General features: G+C 47.5%; 1 protein-coding gene across 1 annotated transcript in view; it reads left to right on the forward strand.

Annotated features, from left to right (window-relative positions):
* The window catches only part of farp1 (FERM, RhoGEF (ARHGEF) and pleckstrin domain protein 1 (chondrocyte-derived)), a 279,415-nt gene that overhangs the window by 237,884 nt on the left and 20,884 nt on the right, over nt 1–20,647 (forward strand). The window contains exons 19-24 of the mRNA XM_038819138.1: nt 1,696–1,826; nt 5,825–5,893; nt 9,499–9,588; nt 12,084–12,166; nt 17,221–17,339; nt 19,963–20,126. Coding sequence (XP_038675066.1) covers nt 1,696–1,826; nt 5,825–5,893; nt 9,499–9,588; nt 12,084–12,166; nt 17,221–17,339; nt 19,963–20,126 — 656 coding nt within the window. The remainder of the gene's footprint in view (nt 1–1,695; nt 1,827–5,824; nt 5,894–9,498; nt 9,589–12,083; nt 12,167–17,220; nt 17,340–19,962; nt 20,127–20,647) is intronic.

Below are 20,647 nucleotides of genomic sequence, written 5' to 3' on the forward strand. Positions count from 1 at the left end.
CACTGTCTGTGCGGAGTCTGCACGTTCTCCCCGTGTCTGCGTGGGTTTCCTCCGGGTGCTCCGGTTTCCTCCCACAAGTCCCGAAAGACGTGCTGTTAGGTGAATTGGACATTCTGAATTCTCCCTCCGTGTACCCGAACAGGCGCCGGAATGTGGCGACGAGGGGATTTTCACAGTAACTTCATTCCAGTGTTTATCTAAGCCTACTTGTGACAATAATAAAGATGATTATTATTGAAAAATAAGAGGTCACTGCTTAATTATTGAAAGTCAAAATAAGATATTTCTTTAGATTGGTATGGTAAGAGAAAGGAACCTTTTAACTGCATAAAAACAATGATTACCTCCCAATCTGAATGAATGTGAGACACACACTCTTAATGCAGTATCTCTGCTGACTCTTGGTGCTGGGCGTGAGGTACAGCTCTATTCACTGCCACAAGGTGGCAGACAACACACACACACGCATGCACACAGACATAGACACACACACACAGATAGAGCCACACACACATGGACTGCCACAAGGTGGCAGGCAACACACACACACATAGATACAAACACACACACACATAGAGCCACATACTCACGGACTGCCACAAGGTGGCAGGCAACACACACACACACACACAGAGCCACACACACACACACACACAGCCATAGACACACACACACGAACACATACACACACACGGACTGCCACAAGGTGACAGGCAGCACAATCACAGACAGACACGCACATGTAGAGACACACAAACACTGACTGCCACAAGGTGGCAGGTAACACAGACACACACACATGGAAACACACAGAAACCCACACGTACACGCACAGACATAGACACAGGCACAGACACGTATACGCATACATAGTCACAGAGACAAACATGAACATACACGTGCACACGCACACAAGTGCAGACAAAACTGAATACTGCTTTACTGAGCACGTCAATGGTTAAGGAATGATGTATGCATTTTTTTTTTTTTTTTATAAATTTAGATTAGCCAATTATTTTTTCTAATTAAGGGGCAATTTAGCGTGGCCAATCCACCTATTCTGCACATTTTTGGGTTGTGGGGGCGAAACCCACGCAGACACGGGGAGAATGTGCAAACTCCACACGGACAGTGACCCAGAGCCGGGATCGAACCTGGGACCTCAGCGCCGTGAGGCGGTTGTGCTAACCACTAGGCCACCGTGCTGCCCTTTGATGTATGCATTTTTGCACAACATGCACATCTACTGGTGCTGTCTAAAATGTTTGACCCTATCAATGTAAAGAACAGAAACCCTACCTTTTTTGACCTCGGAACTGTGAAAACTGTTTTTCATGTTAAAGTTCAGATGAGACATTAAACAAGACCCCACCTGTTCCCTCGGGCAGACGTGAAGATCTTGCACATACACGGTTTTGAAGAAGTGCAGAGTGGGGGGGGGGGGGGGGAGCTCTCTCCGGTGTCCAGCCAAATGTTTATCCCTCAACCAACATCAGAGAAACAGATCATTTTGTCGTTGTATCGTATTTCTGTTTGTGGGATCTTGCTGTGCAGAATTTGCCTGCAGCATTTCCTGCTTTGCAGCGGGTGACCACACTTCAAAGGTGCTTGATGGCAAAGCACTCTGGGACTCGCTAAGGGGTTGTGAAGGGTGCGATAGAAATGTCAGTCTTTGTCTTTCTTTCCCCTGTCTAGCCGCACTAGCAGAAGTGGCGGAAATGGTAGCTCAACTGCACGGCACCATGATCAAAATGGAGAACTTCCAGAAGCTCGTTGAGCTGAAGAGGGACTTGATCGGGATTGAGAACCTGGTTATTCCCGGAAGGGTACATTCAATTTTATTGATTGTTTGAAAAAAAATCTAGAACACCATCGCATCAAATGTCAAGTTCCTCTGTCCGTTGGATCATCCACTGGTCCACCCTGAATTACCGACTGACGGATACTCTCCCATACTTGTCCAAACGCCAGTTCTTTATGTGCAAGCTTAATCACCTGCTGTTCAGTGAATTGAACATTCTGAATTCTCCCTCAGTGTACCCGAACAGGCGCCGAAGTGTGACGGCTAGGGGATTTTCACAGTAACTTAATTGCAGTGTTAATGTAAGCCTACTTGTGGCAATAAAGATTATTATTATAATCATTGAACATCAGTGGATGAGAGATGTTGTGTTATGCTCTTGACGTAGCATAAGCTGCTTCCTTTTTTTTTTTTTAAATAATTTTATTGAAAGAGTTTTTCCATACAGACATTTACCCCTACTAATTTTTAAATTATTTACAACACAATCCCTCTAGGCAAATGTCCCTCCCTCGCCCGCCCTCTCGCGCGCACCAGTCCTCCCCCCCCCCCCCCCCCCCCCCCCCGGCAACCTTAACAACCAAGGCAGCCTACAGTTTCAGACATGAGCAGCGAGCAGGCTTGCCCGCGTTACAGTCGTGCGTGTCCCCCCACGACCCTTTCTGCCCCCCCCCCCTCCCCCCCCTCCCCCCCCCCCCCCCCCCCCCCCCCCCCCCGGGTTGCTGCTGCCACGACCCCGAACGTCTATCTCTGATCTAAAAAGTCAAGGAAAGGTTGCCACCGCCTGGCGAATCCCTGTACCGACCCTCTCAGGGCAAATTTGATCCTTTCTAGCTGAATATAGCTAGCCATATCGTTAATCCAAGTTTCAACGCTTGGAGGCCTCGCGTCCTTCCATTGAATTAATATCCTTCGTCGAGCCACTAGGGACGCAAAGGCCAGTATTCCGGCCTCCCTAGCCTCCTGTACCCCCGGTTCTACCCCGACCCCAAAGATCGCAAGCCCCCATCCTGGTTTGACCCTGGACCCCACCACCTTCGACACCGTCCTTGCCACCCCCTTCCAGAACCCTTCCAGCACCGGACATGCCCAGAACATATGCACATGGTTCGCTGGGCTTCCCAGACATCTGACACACCTGTCCTCACCCCCAAAGAACCGGCTCATCCTTGTCCCCGTCATGTGAGCTCTATGCAGCACCTTAAATTGAATGAGGCTCAGTCTCGCACACGAGGAGGAAGAGTTGACCTTCTCCAGTGCATCCGCCCACGTCCCGTCTTCTATCTGCTCTCCCAGCTCCCCTTCCCACTTGGCTTTCAGCTCCTCCCCCGATGCTGCTTCCGCCTCCTGCATTATCTTGTAGATGTCTGATATCTTCCCCCCTCCGACCCAGACCCCCGAGAGCACCCTATCACTCGCCCCCTTACTGGGGAGCAGGGGAAACCCATAAGCTGCTTCCTTGATGTGCACTCTGATAAAGGAAGTTTCAGACTTGGAGATAGCTTTAACACATTTATCAAACTGTTAATAATTCTCCTACTTGGATTCGACTCTCCCGTTAATCCTGCTATAGCTACTCAGACTGACAGGCCAGTCTGCTACAATCCAGGTGGTGGGTGTGATGTGTTGAATCAACCCTTCCCCGTCCATTACCCACTTAAGCACCATCGCTGCGTTGGCAGCCCGATAGTACCCATAGAGGTTGGGCAGCGCCAGCCCCCCCCCCATCCCTGCCCCGCTCCAAAAACACCCTTCTATAACCGGCTATAGTTACCACACAATACAGGGGTGATACTCAAATGTGGGAACCCTCTCGTTCCTGGTCAAGCCAAGGATCACTGGGGAAGGTCAAGAACAGAGAGGTCAGTGTGAGAGCCAGGTGGAGAGTTGAAAAGGGAGGTCACTGGAAACTCCAGGTCCCGCGTGCGGACTGAACGGAGTTGTTCGCCACCCAGTCTGCGTTTTGTCACTCCAATATAGAGTAGACCGCGTGGTGAGCAGCGAATACGGTAGGCTAGATTGAAGAAAGTAGGCTGGGGGACCAGGGTTGGCAGGTAGGCGCACTGACTTTGGGTCTTGAAGGGGCACAGGAAGAGCCCAAAGGGCGTTCCCCCCTTTTCGCCCGCTGCAGCCATATGTCCCGCATGGCGTGGGCTGCACCCCCATCTCGCTGCAGGGAAAATGTCAGCTGGAACAGGGTCAGCTCCTTAAATGGCCAATAATTAGACACTAAAGACCCTCAAAAGGCCTAATGGCAGGTACAGGAAGAAGGCGCAGTGCTCCGAAAGCTAGTGTTTGAAACAAACATGTTGGACTTTAACCTGGTGTTGTAAGACTTCCTGCTGTGCTCACCCCAGTCCAACGCCGGCATCTCCACATCATAATGGCAGGTAGGCAGGGGGAAGGCCATCCACTGGATTTTGCATGACCCCACTCCCACCTTCAAGCCCACTGATAGAAGAGTGTAAAATCCAGCCCCTGTTGTGGATAGTGCCAAATTCTGTCTGATTTACTTTGCCGCAAACTGTCTTGGGATATTATTTACTATGTTTTGAAGGCGCTTTATAAATGCAAGGTGTTGTTGCCACCTTCTCTTTCCTGCGACGCTGCTTAATGTCTTGTGAAATAACCCATTATATAACTTCATAGAAGAGATGAATGCCTTTTATTCAATCAGCACTCTCTCTGACAGGGGTGAAAAATTCCATCGCCCTTCATCCTGCTCCTCCTGATTAGATTCAGTTAGACTGAGCAGCCCTCGGTGTAAATCCTGACTCCGGACTTGACTGTGACTGTCTATAGGAACTTGACGATTGATGGCACAGCAGTGTTGGTTATACAATCACATAGATCACAACTTTCAAAGAAATGTGTTCGGCCTTGCCGTTTTGACACCGCTCCCCACTGGCTTGCCCTTCGATATTTTGCGGCAAAGATTTATTGGGGCGTCGCCAGAATTCTTAGGATGCAACTATCCGGAGGGACTGAACAGGCCGATGATCCACATGCAGGAAAATAGAAGGTTGAGGGGTAATCGAATGGAGGGCCGTCAACATCATGAAGGGGTTTGATAGGGACGTGGAGAAGATGTTTCCACTTGTCAGTGTGTCTAAAGCCCAAACGTTCGCAAATACAAGTAGCTACCAACAAATCAAAAAACATCTTTAACAAAACGCAATACCTCAAAGGTGGGAGAGCTTGGGAAGTGTCGGGTGGAAGTTGAGAGGCTTTCGGGGGAAGCATTGGAACAGTAAAGTTGAGGGGTAACAAAGTCCGTGGTTTTAGCAGTAGTGGGCCAAAGGCGGGCATTGTTGTAGAGGTGGAAAGGATATGTACGCGTTAAACGTACTAAATATGTGTTAAACATGCTGTATAAATGCACATTGTCGTTTTAACAAACAGTGTGACAAATCAGAGACGGGCGTGGAGTTGAGAGTTATTGTAGTCGGTTTGATGTATCTCAGAGCTATGATTTTTGAAATCACAAAATGTTTGCATTCATCATGCTCCCAGTTCATCTACCAGGAGCTTCTGTGGTGTTTGCTTTGAGTCCACACCCAGGCTTAACCAATCAAGCCCAGTGAGTAAGATCAGTTACAAGACTCACATAATAAAACACAGAACAATTGAACACTACAGCGGTGAGGTAGAGCTGGATGATGTCTTGGACACTGATGTGTCTTTAGATGATGCCACCGAGTGGCAGTGCATAGATGAGCAACAAGAGGGAGCCAAGGATGAACAAGATTGGGTGGATTGGCCATTCTAGATTGTCCCTAAGTGTCCAACGGTTAGGTGGGCTTACAGGGCTACAGGAATGGAGCGGGGGAATGGGCTCAGGTGGGATCCTCTTTCAGAAAGTCGGTGTAGACTCAATGGGCTGAATGGCCTTCTGCATTTAGGGATTCTATGATTAGATTAGGAGCCAACTCCTTCATTCCACATTTTCCCATAAATTGGTGTTTGATTTTTTTTTGTGCGTAATTTATTTGATGATGTTTCTCCTGTCTGTGTTTGATCAAGGAGTTCATTCGACAAGGATGCCTCAGCAAGCTGTCTGCAAAGGGACTGCAGCAACGAATGTTCTTCCTGGTAAGGAAATGAAAATTAATTGCGACTGAGGTTTTTGTTGGGCACCGTTCAAATTGCAATGGGAGTCTAGACGCCCAGATTTCGCGGATACTTTACCATTCTTAAACCATAAATGAAGAAATGGCAGAGGTGTCACTTTTCGGAGGAGTTGTTACACCAAAAGGCCCTGTCTCTGGTGGATGTGAGAGATCCTACGGCTACAATTCCCCCAGTGCTGATTAATATTTATCCAACAGCACTAAATTAGTGGCACGGTGGCGCAGTAGTTAGCACTGCTGCCTCAAGCCACCGAGGATCCGGGTTCGATCCCGGCCCCGGGTCACTGTCTTGGGCAACACGGTAGCATGGTGGTTAGCATCAATGCTTCACAGCTCCAGGGTCCCAGGTTCGGTTCCCGGCTGGGTCACTGTCTGTGCGGAGTCTGCACATCCTCCCTGTGTGTGCGTGGGTTTCCTCCGGGTGCTCCGGTTTCCTCCCACAGTCCAAAGATGTGCAGGTTAGGTGGATTGGCCATGATAAATTGCCCTTAGTGTCCAAAATTGCCCCTAGTGTTGGGTGGGGTTACTAGGTTATGGGGATAGGGTGGAGGTGTTAACCTTGGGTAGGGTGCTCTTTCCAGGAGCCGGTGCAGACTCGATGGGCCGAATGGCCTCCTTCTGCACTGTAAATTCTATGTAAAAAAAAATACATATTATGTGGTCATTATCACACAGCTGATTGTGGGAGCTTGCTGTGCATAAATTGGCTCCTGCTTTTCCTACATTACAACGTTGATTACACTTGAAAATTAACCCTTTGGCTTCAAAGTCATTTGGGATATCCTGAGGTTGTAAAAGAATAACGAGAAAGGCTTATATTTGTAGAACACTTTTCACGATGAGTGGGCATCCCAAATTAATTAATGCTGACAAATAAATATTTTTTGAAGAGTAGGTACTGCTGTGATGTAGGAAACGTTTGTTTTTTTTAAAATTTAGAGTACCCAATTACTTTTTTTTCCACTTAAGGGGCAATTTAGCGTGGCCAATCCACCTACCCTGCACATAGAACAGTACAGCACAGAACAGGCCCTTCGGCCCTCGATGTTGTGCCGAGCCATGATCACCCTACTCAAACCCACGTATCCACCCTATACCCGTAACCCAACAACCCCCCCCCCCCCATAACCTTACATTTTAGGACACTACAGGCAATTTAGCATGGCCAATCCACCTAACCCGCACATCTTTGGACTGTGGGAGGAAACCGGAGCACCCGGAGGAAACCCACGCACACACGGGGAGGACGTGCAGACTCCGCACAGACAGTGACCCAAGCCGGGAATTGAACCTGGGACCCTGGAGCTGTGAAGCATTTATGCTAACCACTATGCCATCGTGCTGCCCAGGGACAACATCTTTTGGGTTGTGGGGGTGAAACCCACGCAGACACGGGGAGAATGTGCAAACTCCACACGGACAGTGACCCGGGACCGGGATTCGAACCCGGGTCCTCAGCGCCGCAGTCCCAGTGCTATCCACTGCGCCACGTGCCTCCCTCGTGATGTAAGAAACGTGACAGCCAATTTGCACATGGGAAGCTCCCACACACAGCAGATCGTCTGTTTTTTGGCGATGTTGATTGAGGGATAACTATTAGGCAGGGCACTGCGGGAGAACTCCCCCCCCACCCCACTTTTGAAATAGTGTGGCACGTCATGTCACACGGCACAATTTAAATTTATTCATTCATGGGATGTGGGCGTCGCTGGCAGGGATAACATTTGTTGCCCTTCCCGAAATGCCCTTAAACTGAATGGCTTGCGGGAGCATTTTGGAGGGGGGGGGGGTTAAGATTCAATCACATTACTGTGGATCTGGGGACAGGTGTAGGCCATTCCGGGTAAGAACGGCAGAATTTCCTTCCTTAAAGGACACACTAGTGAACCGGGTGGATTTTTTACATTGTCCATTTTGCCATGAATAAAAACGAAGCATGTCATCTAAATGGTGAGGTGCAGAGGGATCTGGGTGTCCCAGTGCATGAATCACAAAAGGCTAGTCTGCAGGTGCAGCGAGTAATTAGGAAAGCTAATAGAATGTTAGCATTTATGGTGAGGGAATTGATCACAAAGGTAGGGAGGTTATGCTTCCGGTGTACGGGGCACAAGTGAGACCACGTCTGGAGTATTGTGTGCAGCATTGGTCTCCTGATTTAAAGAATGATGTAAATGTATTGCAAGCAGTTCAGAGAAGGTTTACGAGATTAATACCATGAATGGCAGGCTGTCCTGCGAGAAAAGGTTAGGTTTATATTCACGAGAAGTTTAGACGAGTAAGAGGCAACTTAAGATCCTGAGGGGTCCTGACGGGCTGGATGTGGAGAAGATGTTTCCCCTTGTTGGAGAATCTAGAATAGGGGGTCACTGTTTTAAAATCAGGGATCGCTCATTTAAGACAGAGATGAGGAAAGAACTTTTCTCTCAGAGGGTTGAGAGACATCCGGAGCTCTCTTCCTCACAAGGCAGTGGAAGCAGAGTTTTTCAATATCTTTAAGGCAGAGCTGGATAGATTATTGATTGGCAAGGGGGTGAAAGGTTATCAGGGATAGGCAGGGTTAAGGTTACAATCAGATCAGCCATGATCTTATTGAATGGGGGAGCTGGCTCGAGGGGCCGAGTGGCCTTCTGTCCCTAATTCGTATGCTCAACAATCAATGATGGTTTCATGGTCATTGTTACTGACGCTAGTATTATTTTCCAGATTTTTATAGAAATTGAATTTACATTCTACCAGCTGCTGTGCCTGGATTTGAACCGGTGACCCCAGAGCCTGGCGTTGCCAGTGATATTACCACTCCGCCACCATCTCCTTGTTTCCATTCACCTACTGTGGCAGATTGTCCGTCAGTTTAATGTCTCATCTGAAAGGCGAGACCCTCACGGTGCAAGCTCACTACTGCACCCTCACGGTGCAAGCTCACTACTGAACCCTCATGGTGCAAGCTCACTACTGCAACCTCACGGTGCAAGCTCACTACTGCACCCTCACGGTGCAAGCTCACTACTGCAACCTCACGGTGCAAGCTCACTACTGCAACCTCACGGTGCAAGCTCACTACTGCAACCTCACGGTGCAAGCTCACTACTGTACCCTCACAGTGCAAACTCACTATTGTACCCTCACGGTACAAGCTCACTACTGCACCCTAACGGTGCAAGCTCACTACTGCACCCTCATGGTGCAAGCTCACTACTGCACCCTCACGGTGCAAGCTCACTACTGCAACCTCACGGTGCAAGCTCACTACTGCACCCTCACGGTGCAAGCTCACGACTGCAACCTCACGGTGCAAGCTCACTACTGCAATGGAGTGATTTCTGAGCTTGGGCCCTGACTCGAACCTTGAACTTGGCGACTCTGCAGCAAGACTGTTGCCCACTGGGCCACAGCTGACTCTGATGACATGATTTTTTTTACATGGGTTTAAATATGAATGTATTCGGCAGTGTTTAATTTTCAATTGAAGTGCATACTTTACTGCAGGCATTGCAACTGTTCAATAAGAAACTGTTATTTTCTTCCCTGTCTCCCCCCCCCCCCCCCTCTCTCACCCCAATATTCCAGTTCAATGATATTCTCTTGTACACAAGTAGAGGATTGACTGCAACCAACCAATTCAAAGTTCATGGGCAGATACCCTTATATGGTATGACTGTAAGTATTGATTTAATACAAATTGAATTTGAGTCTGACTAATTTTCCATTTCTATAGAACATATTGCTATATTGAATTACCGTAAATCGCAGCATGTAAATCGATTTAAGGTATAAGGTGACCCCATATTTCCAGCCCCCTCCTCATCATGCTTTTGTATATAATTGGCATATACGTCAGCCTCCGCTTTTCAGCCTTGACATGCTGCATTGGCACGAGTCGTCAGCCTACCCACAAATAAATGTTTTACCTCCTGGTACCTTATGACTGGGCTCTAGGGGTCAAGCTGGCGATACAGCTGTGTTGCGCAGGAATTTAAGACATGTCCCTTCTTTGCATCACATAGAATCCCCACAGTGCAGAAGGAGGCTATTCGGCCCATCGAGTCTGCACCGACCCTCCAAAAGAGCACCCTAGCTAGGCCCACCCTACCCCTGTAACCCCGTAACCCCAACTAACTGTTAGATACTCACGGGCAATTTATCATGGCCAGTCCACCTAACCTGCACATCTTTGGACTGTGGGAGGAAACCGGAGCACCCGGAGGAAACCCACGCAAGCACGGGGAGAACGTGCAGACTCTGCACAGACAGTGACCGGAGGCCGGAATTGAACCCGGGTCTCTGGCGCGTTGAGGCAGCAGTGCTGACCACTGTGCCGCCCCTGCGAATGATACTTCAGAATGGTGACAATCCATGCACCAAGCTGGCATTGTACAAGTCAACCCCCATTTATGCAGGGGGTTTTCCCCCGTTTCTATGGCCGGAATTCTCCGGTGATTGGGATTCACTTTTCCCGTTGGCAGCGTATCCTCGCCAGTGGGTTTCCAGGCTGCACGGGGTGGTTACAATGGGCAATCCCATTGACGAGCGGCAGGAAGATAGAATCCCATCGCCAGCGAACGGGGACTGGAGCATCTCACCCCAATGGTCGACTCATATGCTGACAATATGGTAGCTGCATCCATGTAATTGGCCATCCTCTGAGCTTCATCATTCCACCATTGGTGACCATGGCTCCAGATGTCAGCGCTGTAAACTCTGGATTTCCCTCCTAACGCCTCTCCACCTCTCCTTTAAGATGCTCCTTAAGACCTACCTCTTTGTTAACGTGTCCTAATGTCTCCTTATGTGGCTCAATGTCAAATTTAGTTGTATAATGTACCCCTGCGGTGCCTTAGGATGTTTTATCATGTTAAAGCTGCTGTAGAAATACAGGTTGTTGTTGAATGAGAGATGTGTTTGTCAGAGGTAGTTGAATCTTCTATCTCGACTGCAGATCTTTCACCTTTCATCCCTCTCAGGTTAAATAACGCTTAAGGCCAGAGGTCATTATCTGTGCACGATCCCAGAAGGAATCGGTGTCATGGAGAGAGATTAGATACAATTGATTGAGCTGCACCTGGAGTTCGGTATTGAGTTCCAGGCACCAGACATGGCCTCCTTCGGCAGCACCTTCCAAACCCACCACTGCTAATATCTAGAAGCACAAGGGCAGCAGATGCATGGTGACCACAACCTGGAAATTTCCCTTCTATCCACACTCCATCCTGACTTGGAAATATATCGGACGTTCCTTCACTGTCGCTGGGCCAAAATCCTGGATCTCCCTCCCTAACAGCACTGTAGGTGTATCTACACCTCATAGACTGCAGCGGTTCACAAAGGCAGCTCACCACCACCTTCTCAAGGGAAGTTAGGGATTGGCAATAAATGCTGGCCTTCCCAGTGATGACCACATCCCATGAATATATATTTTTTTTAAAAACAGGATCCACCTTTTTGGGATCCTCAATTAATTTATTAGCAGAAGGAATAATATATATCCCAACTTCCCTGATCCATAATTATGTTATGAAAGGAAAAGAAGAGGTTTATCCCTGGATAGATTGTTTGTATGTTGATCTGGAAGTAATTTATATTCTTAAATGTTACATTGAATGTAGAATTAACAGCACAGGAACAGGCCATTCAGCCCAAATGCTCCATGCTGGTGTTCATGCTCCACACAAGCCCCTTCATCACACCCTGCCCGTATACTCTACTATTCCTTTCTGTCTCGGCTGTATATCCAGCTTCTCTGAAAACGCATCACATCATTCACCTCAACCACTCCCTGTGGGAGCTAGTCCCACATTCTCACCACCCTCTTAATAAAAAAGGTTTCTCCTGAATCCCCATTGGATTTAATCAGTGATTATCTTACATTAAAGGCACCCTAGCTTTGGTCTCACCCTCAGGTGGAGCCAGTCCTATAGCTTGACCCAAAAGGATGTTTCTGTGACATGATGCAGGAGGATAGCTTGGGAGCCACGTCGCAAATCTTGGAGGCCAAACCAACATGAACACTGCTGCCCAATGCCAAGCGAGAGATATTTCAGCTGGTCTGCAGTTTGAAACTAAATTCAGACTGATAACTCCAGTTGGATCCTTCATCAGTTTGCCCCCCAATCAGCTCCTCCTATGTTTGACCTTTTTAACCTTTTCCTCTTCAGATCGAGGAAAGTGAAGATGAGTGGTCGCTCCCTCACTGTTTCACTCTCAATGCACAGCGGCAGTCCATCGTTGTAGCTGCAAGGTAGGGAGCCGGCTTCGTTCACGTTGTAACCCTTCAGACTTGTAGCCTCATCGAAATTAAGCGGGTGTTCAAGATGTCAACTGAGTAATTTGACTGTGCAGATATAGTTTGTGTGTTCGAATGAATGAAAAGGCACACAGCATAAAAAAGACCATTTAGCTGAGCCAGCCCATTCCTTCACAAACCATAGACTGATTACAGCACAGGAGGCCATTCACCCATCGTGACTTTACTACATTGACTCACATGACAGAACTTGCTCTCGTACATCAAAGCACTTGCGTTTAGAATCAGGCAAACTGGCAGTTGTTGAGTCCACTATTTTTAAAAATAAATTTAGAGTACCCAATTCATTTTCTCCAATTAAGGGGCAATTTAATGTGGCCAATTGGCCTCCCTGCACATCTTTGGGTTGTGGGGGTGAGACCCACGCAGACACGGGGAGAATGTGCAAACCCCACATGGACAGTGACCCAGAGCCGGGATCGAACCTGGGACCTCAGCGCCTTGAGGCAACAGGGCTAACCCACTGCGCCACCGTGCTGCCCTGTTGAGTTCACTTTTCACACAAAAACGGCACATTAGATTTAGATATGTCGTTTGTTTACTGTAATTTGAATTGAGGCAGCAGGTACAGGCATCTTCACTAATTGGTGGGCAGTCACATCATAGAACATAGAACAGTACAGCACAGAACAGGCCCTTCGGCCCTCAATGTTGTGCCGAGCCATGATCACCCTACTCAAACCCACGTATCCACCCTATACCCATAACCTTACTTTTATTAGGACACTACGGGCAATTTAGCATGGCCAATCCACCTAACCCGCACATCTTTGGACTGTGGGAGGAAACCGGAGCACCCGGAGGAACCCCACGCACACAGGGGGAGGACGTGCAGACTCCACACAGACAGTGACCCAGCCGGGAATTGAACCTGGGACCCTGGAGCTGTGAAGCATTTATGCTAACCACCATGCTACCCTGCTGCCCCTCGTTCGATTGTTACCTGTGCAATGTTTTCTTTTGTTGTTTTCTTTCATTAAATTTAGAGTATCCAATTTTTTTTTGCCCCCAATTAAGGGGCAATTTAGCGTGGCCTATCCACCTACCCGGCTTATCTTTTTCGGGGGTTGTGGGGGGTGAGACCCACACAGACACGGGGAGAATGTGCAAACTCCACACGGACAGTGACCCGGGGCCGGGATCGAACCCGGGTCCTTGGCGCACGTGTGGCAGCAGTGCTAACCACTGCTCCACTGTGCCGCCCTCTACCTGGGCAATGTCGCTTCTTCGACAAGGGGCTTGCTTTTCTGTTTGTAGCGGGCATGTGTGATCAGGCCGGAGAGATTGAAATCTTTCTGGCTGTCACAGCTGTAATTTGCACTTCCTGGAACTGTCATCCTAAGGTGACCCCATTCCAATCCACTTCAGGTTATCAAAATAATAATGAATGATTTTATGCAATAGGCAGAATAAATGGGCTGAGTGAGAATGTGAAGTAGTTGCAAATTGAACATTAAATCATTCTGCAGAGAAGTACCCTGAAGTGGAAACAGTATCATAGCAACATAGGAACAGTAGCAGGCCATTCAGCCCCTCAAGTCATTTCTGCCATTCAACGAGATCATGACTGATCTGTGACCAAACTCCATCTTTACCTATAATCTTTAATTGCCTTTTGCTGAAGAGAGTTCCAAACTTCTACCCATTCCTTTGCATGAAGAACCTTTTCCCAATTTCACTCCAGGAAGGTCTGGCCCTAATTTTCAGACCTTGCCCCCTCGACCACGACTCCCCAACCTGCAAAAATAGTGTCTCCCTGTCGACATTGTCAGTTCTCTTCAGTATTCTGAAATCTTTGATAAAATCACGAGTTAACCTTTTGAATTTCAGGGAATACAACCCTAGTTTGTGTGATGTTGACCCGTAATTCAACATTCAGAGTTCAGGTAGCTTCTGTCAAATCTGCACATCAGTTTTCCACCCTTCTCCAGGAAGTTTATTTTGAAAATTAATTTAAAAATTAAAAACATAGAGCACCAGTATCGTAACTGGTGACGCCAGTTTGGCGGCGATTTTTGAGCCTCCGCCCCCTACAAAATGGCATCATTGCGTTGCTTGTCTCACACCGTTAAATTGCTGTTGGCACGTCATCGGAAGGCCCTCCCACGATGCTCCGCCCCTGATGGGCCGAGTTCCCGGCCTCGCGGTTGACGTGTGGTCTGAGCGGTCGGGCACCCTGCGGACTGCGTCCAGCACCACCACACTCGGCCAGGATCTGTGCTAATGACCGGGGGGGGGGGGGGGGCTTCCACGAGGTCTGGGGTGACTGATGGGGGGGTGGCCCGTTGGTGGCCTCTGGGGTCGCATTTGGCGGGTTGGGTCGGCGCAAGGCCAGCGCCATGTTGTGTCGCCATGCGCATGCGCGGCCACAGACCCAGCCATTCTCCAGCCGTTTTTGGCACGGGAGCTGGGAGTTTCACTTTGCACCATCGCTAGCCCCTCGCTGGTCCCGGAACCCGTGAGGGTTTGCCGCCGATTTTGGCATCGTAAAACTCCCGGGAATTCTACATTTCAGGCAGCGCTTAGCCGCTGAAGGGCGAATCCAGCCCCTGATGTATGATTGTGTCCACAGGTCCCAGACCATGGAACACATCTCAGCAACCTGCTTTCCAAGATCTGTTGCGAAAGGCACCTCCCATCCCGGTTAAATTCTTGCTAGCCAATTAGTGAAGAAACAAACTAGAGCCAGTTTTTATGGGGAATAGATTTATTCGCTAGGTGAAACATGAAATGAAAATCGCTTATTGTCACAAGTAGGCTTCAATGAAGTTACTGTGAAAAGCCCCTAGTCGCCACATTCCGGCGTCTGTCCGGGGAGGCTGGTACGGGAACATTACAGGTATATATCTCCTGACTGCACTCCACTGCTCTGTCATTAAGAGCCTCTTTATATATACTGAAGGAACCATCCAATCAGTGCTCTGCACCTGTATATACTTAACCTCAGTTGAGACAATCTCCACTTTTCACCTCAGGTGCCCATCAACAGGGTAACGATAGTGACCATTGGCCCTCTAAGAGAGAAAGTCTAGGGAATTAATAATGGAAAATAAGGAGGGCAGCACGATGGCGCAGTGGTCCGCACTGCTGCCTCATGGTGCTTAGGACCTGGGTTCAATCCTGGCTCCAGGTCATTGTCCTTGTGGAGTTTGCACATTCTCCCCACGTTCGCGTGGGTCTTGTCTTGTTATGCTCTTGGCGTAGCATAAGCTGCTTCCTTGATGTTCACTCTGACAAAGGAAGGTTCAGACGTGGAGATAACTTCAACACGTTTATTGAACTGTTTACAATTCTCCTACTCGGGTTCGCCATTACTGTTAATCCTTCTATAGCTACTCAGACTGACTAACCAGTCTGCTACAATCCACGTGGTGGGTGTAATGTTGAATCAACCCTGTGTCTGTACTCACTGAGTGTATCCACTGGAAAGAGGAAGATCATGTGTGCTGTGTCCTTTATATATGGGTTGGTGTAATGCCCCCCTGTGGTAGTGTCACCTCTGTGTGTATCGTGAATGTCCATTGGTCGAGTCCTCTCTTACTGACCTATTGGTTGAGTGTCTGTGTGTCATGTCTCTGGTGCTCCCTCTAGTGTCTAGCTAGTCTACGTGAACTTACATTAACCCCTTGTGTATCTACAGTGATGCATATCACCCCCACAACCCAAAGATGTGCAGGGTAGGTGGATTGACCACACTAAATTGTCCCTGAATTGGAAAAAATCAATTGCTATGGCTATATTTATAAAACAAAAATAAGGAAATGGTGGATTAGTTGAACTGTCTGTCTTCACTGTTGAACATTCAAATAACATCCCTAAAATGATTGCGAGTCAGGAGATTCAAGGGAGGAACTTAAAGAACAGTACTGGGCAGCACGATGGCACAGTCTTTAGCACTGCTGCCTCACAGCTCCAGGGTCCCGCGTTCAATTCCGGCCTCGGGTGACTATCTGTGTGGAGTTTGCACTTTCTCCCCGTGTCAGCGTGGGTTTCCTCCAGGTGCTCCGGTTTCTTCCCACAGTCCAAAGATGTGCAGGTTAGGTGGATTGGGCATGCTAAATTGGCCCTTAGTGTCCACAAGGTTAGGTGGGGTTGCGGGGATGGGGTGGGGCCGTGGGCTTGGGTGGGGTGCTCTTTCCAAGGGCCAGTGCAGATTCAATGGACCGAATGGCCTCCTTCAGCACTGTAAATTCTATGAACAGTGATACTAAAAAATAATCTTGCCCGTCCAATCCCGATCCCAATTTTCCTTCCTTACACTCTCCTGCCCGCACAGTGCTAACTAATAGAGGGCTACAATCCCACAGGCACCAACAATCCTCTTAAATCTGTTTTAGGTCATTTTTACAACAGTGAACCTAGTCAACCTTTTCAACCAAAGCCTTGAACTTTATGAGTGAAAGGCAAGTGATGAAGCTGAGTGGACACACCTTGCCGTTTCTTGTGGTGCGCTGACTCCTAAAATCCAAAATCCTGACTCCGGAAGCGAAGCATTGAATGGGCAGGAAGTGCAAAGCTTTCTTCTATAATTATTTTCTTTAATATAAATTTAGAGTGCCCAATTCATTTTTTCCAATTAAGGGGCAATTTAGAGTGGCTAATCCACCTAACCTGCACATCTTTGGGTTGTGGGGGTGAAACCCACACAAACACGGGGAGAATGTGCAAACTCCACACAAACTTCCAATTAGGGGGCAATTTAGCTTGGCCAATCCACCTACCCTGCACATTTTTGGGTTGTGGGGGTGAGGCCCTCGCAGATACGGGGAGAATGTGCAAACTCCACACGGACAGTGACCCGGGGCCGGGATCGAACCCGGGTCCTTGGCGCGCGTGAGGCAGCAGTGCTAACCACTGCACCACCATGCTGTCCTCAAAGTTTTCTTCTATGAGGATGAAATGCTTGGTTACGAACTGCGAAAGTTCATACAGACCAGAGTGGTTTGCACCCAATTTGAATAGAATCTCATGATTTTTTTACCCATCAGTGCCCAGGTAGAGATGGACAAATGGATCGAGGATTTGCAGATGGCTGTCGATCTCGCTCAACAATGCAACGGGTTGCCGAGTGAACTGATGACTCCCAGCCCCAGTGATGGACCCCCCAGTAAGTTAATTCTACGCTGAACCAGCTTCGCAAGCTTGGCTAGCATTTCTTCTTTAAGTTACAGTGTTTTCTAGACCCGTGCTTTCACTGGATTTCATCAAATCTACAATAAAGTAACTGCTCCCCAATATTGAACTTGTGATCTAGGGCAGTACGGTGGCGCAGTGGTTAACATTGCTGCGTCAATGGGCAACACGTGAAACAGTGGTTAGCATTGCTGCCTAAGGCGCTGAGGACACGGGTTCGAATCCCGGCTCTGAGTCACTGTCCATGTGGAGTTTGCACATTCTCCCCGTGTCTGCGTGGGTTTCGCCCCCACAACCCAAAGATGTGCAGGGTAGGTGGATTGACCACGCTAAATTGCCCCTTAATTGGAAAAAAATGAACTGGCTACACTAAATTTAGAAAAAAAAAAGAACTTATGATCTTGTCACCTCGTGAGGAAGACTTTTGAAGAGTCAGATGAACGAATATGATGGTCCCAGTACATGAGAACATACATTACGATATAATGACCTCAGGATGAGATAGAATTATGCAATATTGGGGCTATTAGTTGAAAAAGTGTGAATGAAGCTTTTCTGAAAAATAATATCACTTTAAAATATTCATTAACTCCTTTTACTTTTCAGCCATTGTAATTAATTGGTTTTGAGCCTCTAAAAACAAAAATGTTGACTGGCTTCCTAGTAGAATAATGAAGCCAGAAAAGATTATCCTAAACCTAGACCTATGCAAGTAGGCCTCTGTGTGCTGATACGATCCCTGTGGAGACCGATAACTTAAAAAAAGTAAATTTGGACATCCAGGTAATATTTGAAAGGATAAAATGAAAAGATTTCATGTTTCAAGACTTTAACTGTAATAAGTAAACTAAAAGCACTATTGACTCTACACTATTTTTGCAAGCGATTTATAATTCAAACCACAGAGCAGAATTTCCCCTTCTTCTTTGGACACAACTGAAAATCCCACTTCAAAAATATACTTTACACTGTCCCTTAGGTAGCCATGTGCTTTTCCCCGGATCCGTCCTAAATTATTCTCAGCTCCCAAGGGTTTTCCTTTCCCAGCCTGGTAATCTTTAACCCCAGAACTTTCATGGTGAGTGTTTTCCAGCAGATTCTCCCTCTAGAACAAGCTAGGTGAAACTTCCAGCCTTGTTTCAAACCCTCACGAATTTGGTTATTTCTGTCCCTGCATGAGCTCCCAGCTACATTCCTGTCCAGTCAACCATAGATTTTCAGCCCCTAGATTCTCCCTCTCTCCAAAATCCTGGCAGACTGCCTGTATCTGAGAGTTTCAGGGATGTCTTAGAAACACTTGCCCTGTCAAAACCCACCTCCATGGTGATGTGAATTACATGGGCCCTGTATCCATGTAGAAATGTTGATTAGTTAACCTTGAGACCCAAACTCTGTTTTACCTTGGGAAGTAAATGGACAATTTAGAGAATAATTGTTTACTACTCGACATTCTCAACTTCTTCCTGGGACTTTGGGGATTATCAGTCTAACCACTGTAAGCACTGACGCTGCTACCATTGTGTCAAACATGAACATCTTAAAATCTTTTTCCAGCAAAATAACCCCTTCAATCCTATTGTGTGTGAGATTATTCCTTTGTCCCGTGCCTCACGAGAATGTCTAGAGTCATTGCGGCACAGAATATGGCTATAATGCCCACCAAGCCCATATCAGCCCTCTGTAGAGCAATCCAGTCATTCCCATTCCCTCATTCTATCCCCATAGGCCTGCACTTTTATTATTGAGCCATGGAGTCATTATGACACAGAAGGACATTATTCAGCCTCTGAATTCTGATCCTTGGGTTTTCCTGCCCATGATCATCAGTACTGGCTTCCTCCCTAGTTTTATTAGGTTTCTCAAGTTTGTGAACAATCTACCCATTGTACCTCACTACAAACCGCTGATTTCACCATTTCTAGCGTTGGAAACAAAGTGGAGATGGCTTGGGGAGGGGTGGGGGTTCCGGATCTCCAAAGAAGGCATCACCAACATTAATTAAAGTCTGACTTTAATTTGAAAGATATTTTGGACTCTCTCCATCAGAGAAAATAATTGTGTAATAATTCAAATCTTTAGGGCAGCGCGGTGGCACAGTGGTTACCACTGCTGCCTCCCGGCGCCGAGGTCCCAGTGTGGAGTTTGCACATTCTCCCCGTGTCTGCATGGGTTTCGCCCCCACAAACCCAAAGATGTGCAGGGTAGGTGGATTGACCTCGATAAATTACCCCTTAATTGGAAAAAATTACTTGGGAACTCGTCAATATTTGTTTTCTAAAAAAAATAACAATTCAAATCTTTTTTTAAATTAGGAATCATTCTCCTGCTTTGAAGCCTTTCAATTTGTTTCGAATTTCAGCCTGCGTGTTAAGTGTCATTTAAAAGAATGCTGGATTCCGACACTCGGTTCTTCACACTGTACCCTGATCAGACCCAGTGGCTGTACCTTCTGTTGGGATTTTGTGTGTTTTGCAATGATGTACAGAGCATTTTTTTTCATCCCTGATGCTAATGGCACCCGTTGATTTAGCCCAACAAGTTTACCAGGTTGCTGGATTATTGTAAATTTTTAAAGGACTTTTCGATCAATTCTTTAGAATCGCCAGATGAGACATCAGTAGAGCATGAATCTGAAGATGATCTAAGTGCCTCAAGGACCTCTCTTGAGAGACAATCACCCCATCGTGGCAATACCACAATGCACGTTTGCTGGCACAGAAATACTAGTGTTTCAATGGTGGATTATAGCATTGCTGTGGAGGTACAAGCCATCTCAAAACTCAATCTCTTTGCAATGTGACACATGCAGATTTTTATTAAGAAAAAGTCAATGAATTCCATGACTGTTTAAATTAAATACTTGTCTCCAACTCAAAATTCTGACGAGCAATGATTTCCGGGCTTCAAATACTGGGCGGGAAATTTGATTTAATGGAGGTGTTCAGAAATTACCTCGGATAAATTGGGAGAAATTGTTTCTAACTGGCATTATGGGTCGGTAACCAAAGGACACGGGTTTAAGGTAATTGGCAGAAGAGGCGGAGGGAGAGGTGAGGAGAAGTTTTGGATAGCTGAATAAAAAGACTTCTAAGAAACTCGTCGGACTCCCCTCGCCTTACTAAACCCAGCCACGTGTTTCTTGGCGGAGCGCCATTCGCTGGGGGCGGGATTCTCTGTTTTCTCCACCTGTCAATGGGATTTCCCATTGTAGCCACCTCACGCTGCCGGGAAACCCGCCGAGAAGAGAGATTCCCAATGGCCGGAGAATTCCAGCGAAGGGTT

The sequence above is a fragment of the Scyliorhinus canicula genome, chromosome 14 (genome assembly GCF_902713615.1).
Source record: "Scyliorhinus canicula chromosome 14, sScyCan1.1, whole genome shotgun sequence".
Lineage (NCBI taxonomy): Eukaryota > Metazoa > Chordata > Chondrichthyes > Carcharhiniformes > Scyliorhinidae > Scyliorhinus > Scyliorhinus canicula.